The 18165-nt window shown below is 53.5% G+C and overlaps 1 protein-coding gene across 2 annotated transcripts; it reads right to left on the reverse strand.

Moving 5' to 3' along the window:
• Positions 1-1838: 1838 nt before the first annotated feature.
• Positions 1839-16909, reverse strand: RLBP1 (retinaldehyde binding protein 1). Of its 2 annotated transcripts, none has more exons than XM_065559295.1 (8): positions 16710-16909; positions 11761-11798; positions 9471-9599; positions 7502-7706; positions 5549-5727; positions 4653-4811; positions 3480-3590; positions 1839-2765 (listed from the first exon to the last, which is right to left on the reverse strand). In XM_065559295.1, the coding sequence occupies exons 2-8, from the start codon at positions 11770-11772 to the stop codon at positions 2607-2609; spliced, it is 954 nt and encodes a 317-aa protein (XP_065415367.1). In that variant the 5' UTR covers positions 11773-11798; positions 16710-16909; the 3' UTR covers positions 1839-2606. The 2 variants fall into 2 exon arrangements, with proteins under 2 accessions (XP_065415367.1, XP_005294953.1); XM_005294896.5 differs by lacking the exon at positions 16710-16909 and adding an exon at positions 14126-14428 and having other exon boundaries at positions 1841-2765.
• Between the last annotated feature and the right edge of the window lie 1256 nt (positions 16910-18165).

Below are 18165 nucleotides of genomic sequence, written 5' to 3' on the forward strand. Positions count from 1 at the left end.
CAGCCTTAGTCAACTTCCCAAATGCTGCAGGGCGAGAGGCCTTGAAATGGGGGCGGCATCCTAGCTAAGAGCCAAAGGACCTGCTACCTTCAGGCTGTTGAATCCTCTGCCGCTGGGCACGTTACGAGCTCTGTACCTGCTTTGTGGGGAAGCCCCTCCCCACCCCCTGCAAGGGGCCCATGTTGCAGTATCACTGGCTTGTGCTCTGCCACAGGTTGCTGACTGTCTGACCATGTGGCACAATATCCTTGAGATTGCTGCAGATACTAATCCCCACAATGAAGTGGTTGATACAAATTGAAAGGGGAGTAGCGGCGTCTCACCTGCCTGCTCCTGGCCGCCCCAGCAGAGTTTTGGGTTGTACTAAACCCTAGCAGGAGTGATCCTGTAATGCAAACTGGGTCTCGGTAAAATAACACAGAACCAAGTCATTGACCATTGCCCCATCACCCCCTGATCCTGCGGCAGGTCTGGAGCTTGCATGCACTGATGTGCAGGGAGAACGGGTGCTGTTGCTGGGGAAGGCTGATGTAGCCCCAGCCCTCGCTATTCAGACAGGCCCCATCCTCCCTGCAGCTTCAGAGCAGACATCCTGTTTGGTTTGAGTCTGAGCCAGTGCCCTGATGAATGCACCCCTTGTCGGCATCCTCCATCTCCAACCATTTCAGATGGGCCTCTGCTATTTTACTTTGCAAATTAAGGGTACTGGTGTGTAGCTGGAGAGCTGAGAATTGGGGGGGGGAAGGAGAGAGGGATGGGGCTACAGCCGCAGCTTAACTGGTCGAGGGTGACTATGAAGTCTTGGGACAGAGGGAAATTAGCTTTTCTCCAAGCCATGAGTCTCTCTGGGCTCCTCTTGTGCCTGTTGCCTGGAGGCCAATGCAGTCAAAGGGCCCATGATTAAGACTCTTAGTAGTCTGCTGTCCTCCCGGAGTGAGCTCATTTAATGTGATCCGGTCTGGGCTGCTTTGCTTTATAAAACAAGTCTAACAGCATCCCTTCCTTTGGCTCGAACTACCCTCGGCTGAGGGCGGAAGCGACAGCACCACCCCCCTTCTTGCCCCCTCCAAATAGTTGCTTCCCTCCTTCGATCAGGGAATAAGCCAGCACCTGTGGGGAGGGGGTCACCCCTCAGTTGCTCTTTACCCAGCCTCAGCCACTTCCTGACTTGCACAGATCATTGCTCTGCTGCAATGCTGGGAGGAGAGAGGCATCCTCAGAGTGTGAAGCTCATTGCTTTCCAGCCTGACCTGTATTTAACCCCCGTGCTTTGCTGACATTGCTGCTCTATGGAGTGGGGAGCCCTCAGGGCCACTGAGTGCAGTATCACTAGCCTTAACCGTGCAGCCACCACCTGCTTTGGAGATGCCGTTCCACCGCCTGCCTCACCCAACATGCCCTGGGGCAGAGGGAGGAAGCCCCTCTCCCCAGGTCCTGCTAGGCCTTTTGTGTTTGCACATAGCCCAAGCCAAGCTTTTCGTGCTAGAGAAAGGGGCTGGGCGTTCCCAGCATGGACAGCAGCCAGGAGGGAGCCTGACCCTTGAGGAAGGGAAAATAGGGAGCTCGGGCTCCAGGGCACATTCCGGCCTTGGCCTCTCCAGGGAGAAGGGCTGTCAGCATCACTGGTGGGGGGGCTAACATCAAGGACCTTCCACTGGCTGTTCCTGATGCAGCTTGTGTCCCTTCTGCTGCACCAGCTCCCCTGGCATCGTTGGAGGAAGGTGCACTGTGATCTGCATCCTCTCCTTCTGGGCACAACCTTTCATCAACCCTCAGAAACGCCAGTGCATCTAGCCTCTTCCTGGCCATCAATGACAGCCCATTGGCCCATTTATGTGCAGTCCCTGACCCTCCAATGCAAAGGGACCCAAAGCATCCCAGCTGCTGAGCACTTTATTTCTGTGTGTACATATTTCAAACAGCACTTCTTGGCGCTCTCCTGCAATGATGGACTCTGGCTGTGTCATCCACACAGTTGCACCTGATGCTCGGCGCTCTCTCCCCACTACCGGGGGCTGTCCTGCTGCTTTCCCGCCACACTGTTCTCCTTCCTTAGCTGTAGCCACCTGTCACTAGTGAAGCCTCCAAGTACACTGCTGTGGATGGGCAAATACTGACCTTGGAGATCTGCTTTCCCACTGCCTCGCCCCCTCACAAGCCAGGCCAGCAAGCACAGGGAAATGCACTTTGCAACTACTACACTACCCAGGCTGGAGGCGAGCAGGGGAGAAGCTATGGTCCAGTGTTCGGGTGAGAGGTGGGGCTAAGCAGTGGTAGTTCTGATTGCCTCTTCCAAGCAGCCTGAGCCTCTCTTCCCCATTCAGTTGCTGCCCTGTCCTCTCTTAGCAGTTTCATGGCGTACCATGGAACAGACTGTTTATGGGTTCCTTTCCCTGATGGACAACTGGAGAGAGAAGATCCTTCCCAAGACTCAGGGCAGCAGACCCTGCTGCCTTGCTGGAGTTTGGAGGGGTAAGGAGCATGTGTGGAGGTATGCACCCAGAGTTTATCATCACAAGCGGTCATGCAATCAATGCTACAGTAAGGGGGGGGTTAAAGGGCCATCTCTAGTCCTATTGTATGGGGAAGCAGGGAGGGGATCTGCTTTATAGAGCTGTGTCTTCGGCCTCGATCCGGGGCCCGAAAAGCTTCTCAGCAATAGCTTTGCCATCATATTTGGGCAGGTTACCACCAAAATCTGCTGGCAGGATGTCAGCATCGATCTCCTGGTAGAAGGACTCCAGCTCCTCCCCATGCACAAAGACCTGGAGTGAGATAGGAAGGAGGGACACAGAGCTGAGCACAGTCACGTGCACATGGGCTTTCAGACACACAAAGGGGAGCACATCCTCCTAGACAGCATGCCCCAGCCCTGAGGAAGCCAGATGATGCCTGAACCTGTGGCTGGCTGGCTTAGGCCCTCAGCAGACTAACCATGAGCTGCCCAAACAGCTCTTCTTAGGGGGCACTGCAAGTTCATCTTCCCAGCTGGTCCCCAAATGAAACAGCAGCGGGGGTGCTCTTAGCACTGTCAATCATCTGGGCATGGTGAGCCAAATGCAGTGAGCGGATGCCCCTACCACTTCACACGCCCCTCCATGTTCGACCCATTTCCTACAGGGCCCTGTCTGTGCATAGCTGCCAGCTCCTGCGCTCTGGCATTGCTGGGAAGAGCTCAGCTCAGTAAAAACCTGACTACGGGCAACACTACAGCTCAATGGGAGGTTGATAAACCAGGTTTGAGCAGGTTTCTCCATTTAGCCAGTGACTGTGCATTTCTCTCCTTGTCTGGCAGACTGACACCAGCAGAGTCCAACCAGGAGCAGGGAAGCCATTGGGCAGAAAAGCAAAAGACATCACTTGATCCCTTGGGTTTTCTTTGCTTTGTCCTGATTTGGGTCTGAGCCTTTGTGGTCCCTTGCCCCACCCCTCTCAGCCTCTGCAAGGACAATTCATGCTGGCCCTTCCCCCACACTTACCCGCTCCAGGAGTTTGCTCTTCAGGAAAGGTTTGACCACGTTGTAGGTGGTGGTGAAATACCAAGGCTGGTGGATGAAGTAAACGGCCTTGAATCGAGCTGGGAAGGAGTCCTGCAGATCCCAAATCCATACACAGAGTGTTACACGGGCAGGATGGGCATACCAAGAAAGCAGCATCCAGGTGGGGCAAGGCAGCGGTGGCATAGATGGAAAAAGTCACCAGAGATGCTATTTCTTTCCTCCTCTTCTCCTTTTCCCATCATCCCGTTCCCTGTTAAAACCCCACTTCTTGCATCCATCTTGAGGACCCTACTACTGAGGACTGTGCATCCTGTTCTGCCAATGTGCAAAGCCAGTTGTGTTCTAAGGCATTGCTAGGCAGCAGTAGCACCTCAAGGGCAACTCATGGTCCCCAGTCCACAAGAGAAATACCTCTCTACAATCTAGTTCTCCTGGCAGAAGCTGCTGGAGCCCTCTCTCTTTGGTCTTATTCCAAAAGCACAGGATCAGCCAAATTCTGGCTGAATCATTGCCCGGCCCAAATAGTGTCTGAATTGGGAGAATGATGGGGATGGACCTTGTGCATGTGACATAACATCAGCCAGTGAACACTGTAGGGGATGGTGACTTCACTTTCAGAAGTAACTTTTTGGTGGGGCTGAAGGCATGAGAAGATGGTCTTGCAGAATGATGCCAACCACACTTGCACTGCCAAGCAGGGCAAAGAGCAGCCCAGGGAATGCCACATCTGCTAGGTGGAGCTGCATCTTCACAGGAATTATGAACTTCTAATGAACCCATGACTATGGTACCATTTCTGGCTTCAGCCTCTCTCTACAAGGTGACGTTTTCAGAAAGGATGTTTGCATCAGCCAGCGAGTCTTGGCTGCCCAGTGTAGTCCTTGTAGGGAGCCGGTACTGAATGATGAGCGCTCCAGTATGGATCTTACTAGTACAGTAGTGCCTATCTACATAAAGGCATGTTCTATACCTAAAATACCTTAGTGCTGTTATCCCTGGCTTATCCCCTCCCTGGGCCAGGTGAATGCCTCATGGCCCTGCAGATTCCACAGGGTTGGTTTGCCACTGCTTTGAGTCCCATCTCCTATGGACAACCTAAGCCTGTATCCCCCTCTTGTTGCCTACTTGGGGGCAGCAGAAGGATAGCTTCACCTGCAGCATATCCACCATCTTCTTGAGTTCGGAGGGTTTGATGCCAGATGCCTGTTGCATGGTGAAGCCCTTGAAGTTCTCAATGATGCAGAGTCCGTTGATCTGGGTCTCTTCATTCTCCAGCAGCTTCTCTAAGATAACACAATATGCGCGAAGAATCTGAGCCGGAGGAAGAGAGATAATGGTCATTAACATGCAAGTGCAAGGGCCTGGCCAGGTCCAGCCATTATGGATCCCCTAGCAGATTTCCCCAGAGTCAGAGTGTTACCCCCAGCACCCTGTTCAAGTTCCAGCTCCGCCAATTATATTCTGCCTGCCTGAATTCTCCTGGTTTCTTCCTTACTTCTTATCCACATTATGTGGTGTTGCTATGTGCTGTTAAACAGCTGCCCTATTCCACACTAGAGGCTGGTGCATTTCAGTGCTGCATGAGCGATTCCCATATATACAATGGGGTACCATACGAATCAAGACGGGTCAAGAGAACATGTAAGTTACACCAGCACAGACTCGTCTCACCTGCTGAGTGTGCTTAGGCAGGTCCCTTCCCCTCTCTGTATAATGGGGATAGCGATAGTGACCTTGCTTTGTAAAGTACTCTCAGCTCTGCTGATGAAACGTGCTATCTGAATTCTAAGTGTTGTTAGCACTGTGATACCCACTTTTCATGGCCTGTGTTCAGGGTTCCCTTTGGCTGGAATGTGCTCTATCCATGCAAGCAGAGATATTACTTACTTATTAACATCAAGCTTGGGGGAAAGAGCTTTGCTTAGACCTCGATGCCCAGAGTTGGAGCGGTGGGCCCCCTGCTCTAATACTGAGGGAAAGAGGAGCCCAGGGTCGGACAGCCCTGGGAGTGGAGCTCTGACATATCGGAGCAGCATGGTGGAGCTGACCTCATCAAAGGTGATCTCCTCGTAGTCCCAGTTCTCAATGTTGAAGAGCATCACCACTCGGCCGTATTTGTCCCTGCTGGCCAGGATGCCGGGGTAGCCGGCCTCGATGGTGCTGCGCACGGCCTCGGGCGTCAGGTTATCGAAGAGCTCTGGGTACTGCTGGCGGAAGTTTACATAGCCTGGAGTCAGCGAGAGAGAGAGAGAGAGTATGCAAGGTCTGGGACGAGAACAAATTCCTTTCCCCAATGTCAGCGCCAGGCTCGGGAATCATAGAATATCAGGGTTGGAAGGGACCTCAGCAGGTCATCTAATCCAACCCCCTGCTTAAAAAAGGGCCAATCCCCAGACAGATTTTTACCCCGGTTCCCTAAAGTGTCCTCTCAAGGATTGAACTCACAACCCTGGGTTTAGCAGGCCAATGCTCAAACCATTGAGCGATCCCTCCCCGTTTATATATGGAGATATCCTATCTCCTAAAGGTGGAAGGGACCTTGAAAGGTCATTGAGTCCAGCCCCCTGCCTTCACTAGCAGTGACCAAGTACTGATTTTGCTCCAGATCCCTAAGTGGCCCTCTCAAGGATTGAACTCACAACCCTGGGTTTAACAGGCCAATGCTCAAACCACTGAACTACCCCTGCCCCCAAGGAGCTTGCACTGCGATAAGTGAAGGGCCAGGGAGTCTGGATCTAGCTGGTGCTGGATCTGGTGTGTTCCTACTACAGAATAAGGTGTGGCTTTGGACTGCACAAAGGCCCATGCCCAGAGCTCCGGTCAGGCCTGGTTCAGGTCAGCCACAAGAGGTTGGGACACCCTAAACTAGCTGCACAAGTGAATGGTACTCCACAGGGCAAAGCCCTATCCCAAGGGGAATCTGCTAGCTGGGGTCAGGGCAGTGCCACACACCAGAAGTACCACCCAGCACAGAACATTACCCTTCTTTCCTGCTTGGTACCCGGTTTGGGACCAGCACAGCTAAAAACCTGCTCCTGCCTGGCACATCACAGCTCTCCCCAACTGGGAGCCACAGTTGTCCTTCCCTGGCACCATATTACCCCTCCTCATCTCGAGAGCCCCAGCTGACACTCCCATGTCCCCGCTCAGTCTCGGGAGCCTGATCAGTGATTTTGATGATGTATGTTATTTCGTTCCTCCTCTGCTGGGTGACTCGCTGCACTCTCCTATAGGCAGCCCCACCCCCAACCCCACTTTCCCTGGCATCCTGTAGCCATTAAAGACTCTCAGGCACAAAATGAGGAAACTCACCCTGGGAAAATGCCAACGGACAAAATGCCTCCCTTGCCAGCAGCTTCTGCTCATCTTCCAATCCACTGCCACTAATTACAGCCTCGTTATCCCAGACACAGAAACAAAGGAGCCTGGAGCCACAGCCAAGGCCTTTGTGGCCACCTCAGTCTGGGGCCACCTTTCATCTCCCCCTTCCCTCCAGCCCAACCTGCCTCGGCCAGGTCAGCACACAGAGATGCTTCAGTTGCCACTGCCCTATTGGAATCCTAGGATAAGAGCTTCCAGAGGAGCTGAGCTTCTCACTGTTCCTGCCTGCCCCGCACGGGCCCCACCTGCCCCTCTGGCATCATTTGCTTGTCCCACAACCTCCAGTCCTTTAGCCCACCTCTTATCCTCTCCCCTTACATCATTCTTACACCTGGACCCTAGCAGCAGCTGGATACACTGGGGCAAATGGCTCCAGGGTCCACCCCCACCCCCCATCATCCAGAGAGGTCGCGGGACATCAGCCCCACTCCGCAGGGTGTAAGACGGTGGGGATGGATGCTGCATGGAGCCCTATGTCTGTCTTGACAGCAGGCCTGGGGGTGGGACATGGACTACTGTTGATGCAAGGAGGATATGGATCTGCCCCCAGGAGTGGGGAGTGCCCTGGCCCCCAGCTTGGGGACTAGGGAAGGTTAGTGGAGAGGAAGGGAGTGCTCCACCTTTTAGTAGCTCATAAGCTCTGTTGACGTCGAACTTGCGGGCGCGGATGAAGCGAAGGAAAAAGGAGTCATCCTTTCCTTTCACCTTCTCTGCCACTGCCTTGCACACGTCCTCGCTCCCGCTGGCTCTCTCACGCACCAGCTCCCGGAGCTCCTTCACGGCCGACTCCCGCTTCTCCTCTGTCTCGTTCAGCTCGTCCTTTGCCTAGGGCAGGGTGGAAGGAAACCCGTGCCTGATTCAGCAGTAGCAGTACTTCGAGGGAGAGAGGCGCCTGGACCCATGACTGCACAGCCAGAACACAGGGCCTCCTGCCCCCGAAGCGCAGGCCCCTGCTCGTGACTTTATATGCCATTTGCTGCTGCTTTACTGGCCCCCAGACTCTCCCGCTTCAACTGCAGGAGAGACAAGGCCTGCCAGCCTGTGCAGTCACCCTAGGCTCAGGGGCTCTCTCTGTGCCCTGGCCTCCAAGCCTCCCATGAGGGACTGACTCATCACCTGCATTAGCAGCAGCTGCAAGAGGAGATAGCTTAGGATGCCAGAGCACCAAGGGGCAGTTTTAGGTTTGACACTAGTGAGGGGCTAAGTTACTGCTCATGAAATGGATAACTGGCTGCAGCTAGGCAGAGCAGTCGGGCTGTGCAGACCCTCCCCTCACTGCTCTTTGAATGCCCTTCTGATTAACCTAATCTAGCTAAGGGGTTTCCATGGCACCTCAGTCCTGCCTTAAAGCACCCTCGCAGCCCCACATCTCTGCTATCCCAGTCTTGGGGCTCCACCCCGCTCTGTGGATGCCCCTCCAGCCTGCCTTGTCCTCCCCCCCCCCAACCCCCGCTCTCGCTACTTGCCTTTCTTGAGCATTGTCAGATCCCCTCGAGGGGCGCAAAGATGCCTGCTCCCCATTTGTTACCCCTGTGTTACCCCTCACTGGTTAGAACAGTGTTGCTTTCCAGTCCTGCAGACCTTGGCTCTGCTCTGGGATGGAGGATTTGGGACAGTCTCTCTGCCTTGCTTGGCAGATTCCATGTCATCGCCTGGCCTGTTCTCTGTGAGCTGGCCTGTGACCTGTTGGCCACATCACTCCTCGAGTCCCAGATTACGGAGGGGAGCAGCTGTGCCGGTGTCACTGTGGGGGCTTGGTGTCCCATCTCTCATCCTTAAATGAGGCTCCTGTGAGGAAGCTTCTAGAGCTGCTCCCTCAGACAAAGGATCCATTGGAGGGATTTCCTCTGAGATCAGAACAGATTAATCCCCTTCCTCAGTTTGCTGGAGGGGACACATCCTACGCCCCACAACTAAGCCTTATCCCCCTCCTCTATCACACCTCCTCTCTGCCTCCTTGTGGCTGAGACTTAGCCACCTGCCTCCCCCGTACACTTGTCTCCTCTTCTCTCACTACCAGATGGTTCATTTGTGGGGGGACAGTCTTTTCACGCTCCCCCAGAAACACAGCAAAGGGGTTGCATGCATGCCCTGGCAGGGATGGGGTTAAATCACCTCCCCAGACAACCATCTCTCCCTGCGCCCTGCTAGCCAGCAGGGGCTCCTGGCAAGGAGCCGGGGGAGCCTCATTAGCAGGCAGCCAAGTGGCAGAGGGGTGGAGTACAAGCCCCAGAGGAAGAGGCAGCCATGCAAATATATTGTATAGAGCCCGGCCAGCTGGGGAAAGGCATTCTGCCCCAGCTGGGTGCTCAGTGGCATCTAGTGGCCAGCATGGTCAGCAGCACGCGTGGAGGTGGGGAATGACCAGGGTCTTGTCTGAGTAATGGGAGCAATGTGGGGCTGGGAACATTGATAGAGAGGGGACAATGAGCAGGGCAGAGGCTCAGTCTCAGATGGTTCAAAGAAGAAACCGTCCTGTTCCCATCTCCTTGGTACCTCCTGCCCCCTCACTTGCTCCCCACCCCCTGGTATGTGACCTCCCCGTGGGCCTGGCTTCCCCTGGCCCCTCTCCCATACCATGGCTCTCACCTTCTGAATGGTGTGTGGGGGGACTTTGTCACACTTTCCGAAGACGGGGCCGTGGTCCTTAGTGGTGAGTCGCTCAAGTTTGGTGCGAAGGGCTTGCTCCTCCTCGGAGACGATCCGGAACGTTCCAGTCTGGAAGCAAAACCACAGCTAGACGAGAACGCCTCGCAAGGCTCGCCCTATGAAGTGCCCTGGCCCTCCCTGTTCCAGGCCCAGGCTGGGGCTGTGCATGCAGGGAGCACTGAGAGCAGAGATGCCTACTGTGCCCAGGGCAACATCTGAGACACTAGCTCCCTGCGCTGACTTATCCAGCAAAGGTAACAAGATCGCCATGGGAGTCGGTGGGGTGGGGTGGGGGGCTTCCTCGGGCGGGGGGAGGTAATGGGGTCTGTGTTGGGGTCAGGAGGGGGAGGGTTCCCTCGGGCTGGGGGAGGTAATGGGGTCTGTGTTGGGGTCAGGAGGGGGAGGGCTCCCTCAGGCTGGGGGAAGTAATGGCATCAAAAGGGGAAGGGTTCCCTCGAGCTGGGAGAGGTAATGGCATCTCTGTTGGGGTCAGGAGGGGGAGGGCTCCCTCGGGCTGGGGGAGGTAATGGGGTCTGTGTTGGGGACAGGAGGGGGACGGCTCCCTCAGACTGTAAGAAGTGTCAGGGCTCGGTTCTGGTTTATATGGGTAAAGAGGTTGCAATGGGACCTGTGTCAGGGTTGGACAGGGAGAAGGTTCCCTCTGCCACTGTGTTTTGGCTCCTGCTGACAGAGTAAATCTAGTTTATATTTGAAAGAAGCCTTCAAGCCCGTGAGATTGGCAAATGCCTTTACTCTGTGCACACAAATCCCCCATTGGCACATGCGATCACCCGGGCAAATGGCACGGCGCGATTTTGTGGGTGCCTTTGAAGAAACCCTGAGGAAACATGGTCCTTGCTGTCTCCCTGTGAGCCACAGGAGCTGCTCAGAGAACACACATGGCCAGCTATGAGAGATGTGGTAGTGCTGCCGCCCAAAAGTGTCCCCTTCTGTCCTCTTCCAGCTCTATGGAGAACGGGGGTGGGGGCCTGACTGTTAGCTTGAGAAACAGAAGGTGCTGGTGACACTCAGGAAGTGTGGGGGAGAGGAGGATGGAAGAAGTGATTAGGGAAGTGGGGGAAGGAATTGAGCTTCCTGATGGCTGGAGCTGTAGGCTGTAAAGTAGGAGAAGAAATGGGCCTGGAAGGCACCTAGGCAGACAGCGTGTTCTCACACAGTGGATCTGATTCAGTCACTGCAGCAGGATGCCAGGCAGTGGGACTTTTCCAGCCTGCTCGATGTTGCACCCCACTGCACTAAGTAGGGGCACTGCCAGCAGATCGAGGGACGTGATCATTCCCCTCTATTCGACATTGGTGAGGCCTCATCTGGAGTACTGTGTCCAGTTTTGGGCCCCACACTACAAGAAGGATGTGGAAAAATTGGAAAGAGTCCAGCAGAGGGCAAAAAAAATGACTAGGGGGCTGGAGCACATGACTTATGAGGAGAGGCTGAGGGAACTGGGATTCTTTAGTCTGCAGAAGAGAAGAATGAGGGGGGATTTGATAGTTGCTTTCAACTATTTGAAAGGGGGTTCCAAAGAGGATGGATCTAGACTGTTCTCAGTGGTGGCAGGTAACAGAACAAGGAGTAATGGTCTTAAGTTGCAGTGGGGGAGGTTCAGGTTGGATATTAGGAAAAACTTTTTCACTAGGGGGGTGGTGAAGCACTGGAATGGGTTACCTAGGGAGGTGGTGGAATCTCCTTCCTTAGAGGTTTTTAAGGTCAGGCTTGACAAAGCCCTGGCTGGGTTTAGTTGGGGATTTGTCCTGCTTTGAACAGGGGGTTGGACTAGATGACCCCCCGAGGTCCCTTCCAACCCTGATATTCTGTGATTCTATGATTCCCATAGCTTCTATTGCGTGTGAGCTTGGGATTCAGCCACGATTGGTGCAGTGAACACTGTGTAAAGACCTGCATGGCAAGCCACTAGATCACTGCCCTGACCATTCAGAACAGCATCAGTTTGTGTGTGTGTGCCCATTAACATCAATGCTGATCCAACCTGACTGCCAACCTGAGATCCCCCCACCTAGCTGGCTGAGAAACTGGGGAGTCAGATTGCTGTGCACATCACCTGGGCCTGGCACTGTGGATAAGGAATGTTTACAGCCCAGCTGGCTTTCCCCAGCTCTGTGAGTGAACGGAGAGCAATGACCCATTCTTGGCCCGAGTTCCCGGTTAGTGCACGGGAGGGGACAACGCAGAGCTGAACAATGGAAGTACTCACTATTGCAGACATGCTGCTTCCTTATCGTCCACAGGACACTGAAAGAGACAAGGAAGAATCCCACATTAAAACTAGCTGGAGAAGCATTTTTAAAGCTTTCCCCAGCCTCAACACCTGCCCTGGATAACAGCTGTGCCCTGGCCTGAACTCACCCCACCTGCTCTCCAGCTCTACAGGAGAAGGGGTGAAGAATTTGTCTGGAGATGGGATGTAAATGGGATTTGCCATCAGATGCCCACTTCCCCCCTTCACTTAATTCAGATAATAATTAATGCCACCTTCTGTCCATGGAACTCAAGCGGTTTTATAAATATTAAGGTTAACGTTTGCCAAAGTAGCCTTGGAATTTGGGGGTCTTTATTCAGACTCCTTGGGACTGATTTTTCAGGGATGCTGAGGACTCACAGCTCCTATCTGGGGTTTTGGCAAACTGTATTCTGAGCAATAAGGAGGCATCACCACAGACCCCATGAGCTCACTCGGTCAGGTTCCATCTTGTTCATTCATGGAAGACAGAAACACCTAGTTCCATTGTGGTCAGGAAGCAGATGGAAGGATTTCATGCAGCATGGCTGGTACCAGTGCACAGAGCCAGCTGAGAATTTTGTCTGGCAATCAGTCCATAAAGGATCTGGTGAGAGTCACTTCGGCTGTGGAATACTCTAAGCCAGAGGCACCTGATGAAGGTCAGACTGGAGGCATAGATCAGCATTCATGTCTTGCTCCCTGTCAGTACCCGGCCTGGGCTGGGGAAGCTAATGATATAATCAGCGGACCAAATTAGGTGATGAATCCTGGTTACATGCCTACTGAACTACATTGTGCATACGCTAAGAAGAAGGTCAGATAGTCCCAGATAGGTTTCTGGTGGAGGTTTCACGCAGCTCTGTGGTACCTCCATAAAGCTAGAAGAGTCTTTCTAGGATGGTCAGTCTAATGTCTTGTGCTGCCAGCGTTGCCTAGTAGGGTTGGTCAATTCCCAGGAAGGTGCCTTCCCACTTCTTATTCTCTACTTGACTCCATGGCTCCCCGTTCTCTAATACAAGTGTTACAGCTGATCCGCAAGAGTCTTTGCAGGGACATGAAGAGGAATGCACAGAACCCCCTATTGTAAACTGAGGCAGTATCTTGAGTTCATGCTTTTGATGTGAGAGCAGCTCCCCAGACCTGTCTGAAGTTTTATGAAGAGCAACAATACGTTCTTTCTATCAAGCTCTTAATCCCAAAGGACCCAGAGTGCTTTCCAAACTATGGACCTACTTCCTGACTTCAATGGGGCTGCACAAGTACAACTGGGAGATGAACTTGCCCCTCTGTCTAGGAATCATTTCATCCCCTATTGACAAGCAGGTATTTCAGTCCTGGGGTACCCTACACAGTGCTGCCAATGCACTTGGATCCTGAACTACAGAACCCCTTGCTATTCCCGTCCTGAGCCCTGCACTCAGCTCTGTGCTTGGACCTCAAACCAACATAGCATCTCTTCCACGCATGATCCACTCTTTCAGGTAGAGGTTCCTCAATTCTCTGACAGGCAGATGCATCTGTTCCCCCTTATTGCCCAAATCCTAGCTGTGAAGGATCCTGTTTGAATGCATCAGACAAAATAATTCTCCTTGATCAACTTCCACCCACAGACAGTAGGACTCCTTTCATTATGACTGTTGCCCATCTCCCTGTTCTCTCCCGGAGGAGGGTTGATGTTTCTGCTTGACTTGCCATTCAAGTCCTCTTTGGAAAGCCAGATCCATTTCCACAGCGGGACCAGAGGTGGTGTTACTGAAGCTATCATATGGGCTGGGCAGAACCAGCAGGGAGAGTTCTGAATGGACAAACAGACCTTCTCTCCTCAGAATCCAAATGCCCTGTTCCCAAAGCTCCCAGGAGCAGCTGCAGGTAACTCAAGCACTAGTGAGCAGCCCAGATGGGCAGCCACTAAAGGTGGCTGTTTGACAACACACAACAGGGAGGATGAGCTGCAAACACAAAGGTCTCCGCCAAGCTCCTTTGAGTAGCTTCTACTGCAGCAGGGAGACTGGCAGGTTGGCAGCAGCCCTGCATGGGGCTCTCCATCCTGTAGGACCCCCAGTCCTTCCTGTGAGTGAAACCAGTCTCTCTAGAGCTGTTTAGGTCAAAGCCACTCAGTCCATTACAGTGTTTTCCCCCTGCCCATTGTCTATCAGGCTGGGAAGGGAAGGAAGGGGAGCCGTCTTGCTCAGGGCATTTCAAACTACTGGACTAAGCCCTGGAGAACTGGTTCTGCCCAATAGGAAATGATCCTGGGCTGGCCCCCGGGAGCAGGTAGGGGGCCTGGTTTAACATCTCTGTTACTACGAGCCTGAGCCGCAGAGTCCCGAATACTTACCGGGCCGCGAGAAACCAAACCGTCCTGGAGGGGTCAGCGTGTGCAGTTGGGGGGCACTGGAGCGGAGACCTGACACAGACAGCGAGGGAGTGAGCAGGGCCGGAGTGGAGCAGGGGGAAACCCAGGCGAAAGCTTTGTAGAGTCACCGGGTTGGGATTAGGCCGTCACAAGGCATCACTCACAGCGGCTTTTTAATTAAGTCCGCTCAAAACAGGCAAGAGACCCCATTAAAAAATACAAAAGGCAGACGAGGAGTGGGAGGGGGGAAGCAAGTGGCCTCTTGGCTGGCGGGGGAGGAGGGCGGAGAGAGGGGGGGAGCCAGTGGGATCTTGGGCCGATTAGCGAAGTATAGAAGCTTCTTATTGTGTAACTGGGCCTTGCTCATTAGCGTTCGGCAGGGTGGAAAGGAGAGTGGGGGGCAGAGGAAGTGGGCAGAGTGCCACTCCCCGCTCCTGCAAAAACTCCCTCTTTGTCCTCTAATGCAGTGAGACATGGGTCCATGGCAGCGATTGCTGAATGGAGGCTAAGGGGGCTGGGTGGGAAGGATGGAGAGAGGGCAGGGCCCTGGGTATGTCTCTGTCCTCCATTCTCTAGCTCATCCCTGCTCCCACCCAGGTGTTCAGGGATAAAGGCAATCGCCAGGTTGCTCCCAAGCCCTGCCCTTGGGCTCACAGATGCATTAGCTGTTAGAATTTGTGAGTGAATTTGGTCAGGAAAGCGTGAGAAGCTGGCCCCAGGGAACAGAACTAGGCAGAGTGCATGGAGGTCCTGGGCAGCCCACCCCACACAGCTCTACTGCTCCTCCACCCCGACCTGCACCCCCCTTGCTGGTCCAGCACGGGTTCCCACATGCACAGCTCTGCCAATGCACCTCACCTACATCACCCCCACTCCCCTACTATCCCACCCTGAGGCCTTGGCTGGGCCGCTGTGTGTCTGCCAGTGAGGATGAGCAATACACAGCTGTTCTGTGGTGTTTGTTTCTTTTTTTAAATTAAAATGTGGTTAGAATTTGTAAATTACCCTGATGCAAACGTAGAGAATGAACTGTGGATGCAACCCTTCCCCCTCGCTATGGAACATTACAGTGTCGGCACCGAGTTAGTAATTACCAAACATCCCAGTCTTGGTGCACAATGCCTCTGTGATACAACTATAGACTTGGAACAGAGGCAGCCTTTAATGATGTTCATTGCCAAAGGCAAGACGGTAACATTCCCCACAGGAGGCAATCTAACCGCAACTGAATAAAGAGAGATCACCCAGGTCATTACACTCTGCCCCAGGGACCAGCTTGTACCTGGGGATCTCAGGTGAAGGCTCTTAGTAGTAACCTTTGGAACCTGAAATCAGTCCACTAAAAAAAGGACTTTGGAACCTCTTCTAAATGTGTAGAAATATGAAGAGGGAAGGGCCCAGATTCCTTGCTTGGGTAACTCAGCTGACTTCAGGGAGGCTTTGGGCCCAGGGTAGGCTGGACAATGGCGCCTCTTCATCCCCTGTGTTCAGTTGGACAAAGGTAACCCTCTCGGATTTGTTCACTTCTAAAAGGGCCTCCTGGTTTCTTGTGTTTTTGGGCTGCAATGGGTTCCCTCTCCCATGCACCAAGCTTCAGTTTTTAGCTGTGATGGGGTGGGCCCTCCTTTTTCTTGTGTTGTCAGACTCACCAGCCAGCTACATTGACCAAGAACTCCAAGACCCACCAAGATCTTACTGTAAAATGAGGCTGATTCTGGTTTGACCTTCACTCCAAAATGGACTTTCCCAAGGACAGTTCACTAACATGCCCATAATGTTTCTGGCCCATGTCAAAAGCTGTCGGGTGCATTCTGGAGCTGACTGAATTCCAGACTGCTATGTGTAAGCGGGGGAATGGTCCCAGTATTGTGGGGAACTTTCCTGGCTTCTGCACTACCCCGGTGAAGTGGGCTAGCGAAAGGATCTGAGTCCTCGCTCCCACTCCCTTTACCCAGAGGCCTCCCTGCCCTTGAGGGCTCCCCTTCCACTCTCCTGTCTGGCAGAGTCCTCGTAACCCCAACAAGGCTGGGCCCAGGATTCCTGGGGGGCTCAACCCCCAACCCTGCTGTGGTCACCTAGGACAGGGGCTAGGGTGTCCCCACTCTGGGGTACCCTCTCTGCACTGGGCACCTCCCTGACCCACTGATTATTCCATACCATTTAAAGCAAATACAAGTTGTTTAATTAACAATTAATCTAAAGAAAAGAATAAGGAAAAATGGGAAAGGTTAAAGGAAAACACATCACCCCGCTCTGTGGCAGGGAACATCACAAACAGTGTCTCTGGACATCAAGGCACTTCGCAGTCTGTTCCTTGTAGATCCCAGATTTCCTTCTCAGGCCCTGGGTGTGCTGCAGGTATGCTGCGGGTTGGACACTTACAATGGTGGTGGCCACACACCTCCGGGCTTTGAGTGGTGGGACCCTTCTTCCCAGCGTCAGCCCCCCGTCAGGTTAAGGTCCCCGTCCCGGTCTGGCCTGCAAGGGCCCTTGTCTAGGGGTGTCTTTCTGTGCTGGGCCCTTTGCCCATGGTCCCCCTTTGGCTGGCCCCACTTGCTCACCACACCTGGCTCTGTGGCTGCAGCTCTGCTCCCAGCACAGGATCTGCTCTCCCTGGGTTGCGTCTCTGGCTCTGTGGCTGCACCTCTGGCCCCTCTGGATCTGGCACGGTTCTGCTCTCCAGCTTAGCTTGGGCCCCTGCTTTCTCCTTAGCTCGGACCCACTCAGTCTGACCCAGGCAATTCCAACTCACATGGAGGACGGGACCCACCCTGGCCTCCTGTCTCGCTGATTAGCCTGCCTGCCCTGTCAATCAGGCTGACCTGAAGCATTGGCCTCTCGCCATTGTTCCCGGGGACTGTCAGTCTCAGGGTCCTGATTTGCCATCGACCCCTCCCCTTTTAGTGCTGGGAGCTAGCCAACCAAAACACCCCCACTGAATGTTAGTAAGGGGCAACAGTCCCTGGTCATGTCCTATTGGCAGTTCTTCAGTATCTGCTCCATAGCCAGGAGATTTCTGAGGATGAAATTCCAATGGAGCTCAGAGATCTCCCACCTGACCTCTCTTTCCCACATAATTCCCAGAGCTGAACGTGAGGACTCTTGCCAAATCAGCCTTTTATATGGGGGACTTGATTTCAGTGATCACTGGGCATCCCTCAGGCTCTTCCCCCCTCCCCCAGCTGACGTGAGAATGGTATGATAGTCGCACTTGAACACCGAACTCAAAGCCCTGGCACCCAGTCAGAGGGTTCTGTTAGCCAGTGGGTGAATGCTAACAAAGATGGAAGCCTTCTCCTTGGGTTGCTAGCCAGCTTTGTATTAATTCATGCTAAGGACTCTGCATCTTTCCATATCTCCAGGTCCTTTCACAGCTAGTGCTGCTGTGGACAAAATCTCTTCTCTCTTTAATAAGAGGAGGGTCTAACTTCCCCTTGAAGGACACTTCATCCTTGGGAACAAGGTAAGTGAATACAAGGGCCCATTGAGAACCACTCGATCTTAGCCAGGCTCTTATTCTGAAGGCGGTTTCTGAGGGGAGCTCTGGCTAAGTGGCTGGTGCAGGAATGAAGGGTTTTACACAAGGCATGTTTTGTAACACTGCTGGGATTTAAGGATTTGAATTCCATATCGTTGCACTGCAAACGGAATTGAAACCCTGCTGGGAAGGAGGAAGGAAGGAGACATATGACTCGGGATGGGGGCAGGCCTGGGGAGAGGTGGGGAGGAATGGGCTTCTGCCAAAATCATTACAGTTTAATACTCCACCATCCAGGGATTTGAAACTTCGGCATCTGCTGGTGCACAGTTCCCATTGTAGGCTCTAATGCTACACCTTGCCTACACTAAAATGTCTGGAGCATCCCCTACTCCTCTCTCACCTGCAGCTCAGTCCAGCTAGCAGGATGATGCCCGATGCTAAGGGATATTGCTAGTGCTGGGAATGACATCTGCTCTGGGAAGCCCAGCCAAAGATGTGCATGTTCACCCATCTTCAGGGAGGGTTCCCTAAGGTGTTGGCT

This window comes from Chrysemys picta, chromosome 10 (genome assembly GCF_011386835.1).
Source record: "Chrysemys picta bellii isolate R12L10 chromosome 10, ASM1138683v2, whole genome shotgun sequence".
Lineage (NCBI taxonomy): Eukaryota > Metazoa > Chordata > Testudines > Emydidae > Chrysemys > Chrysemys picta.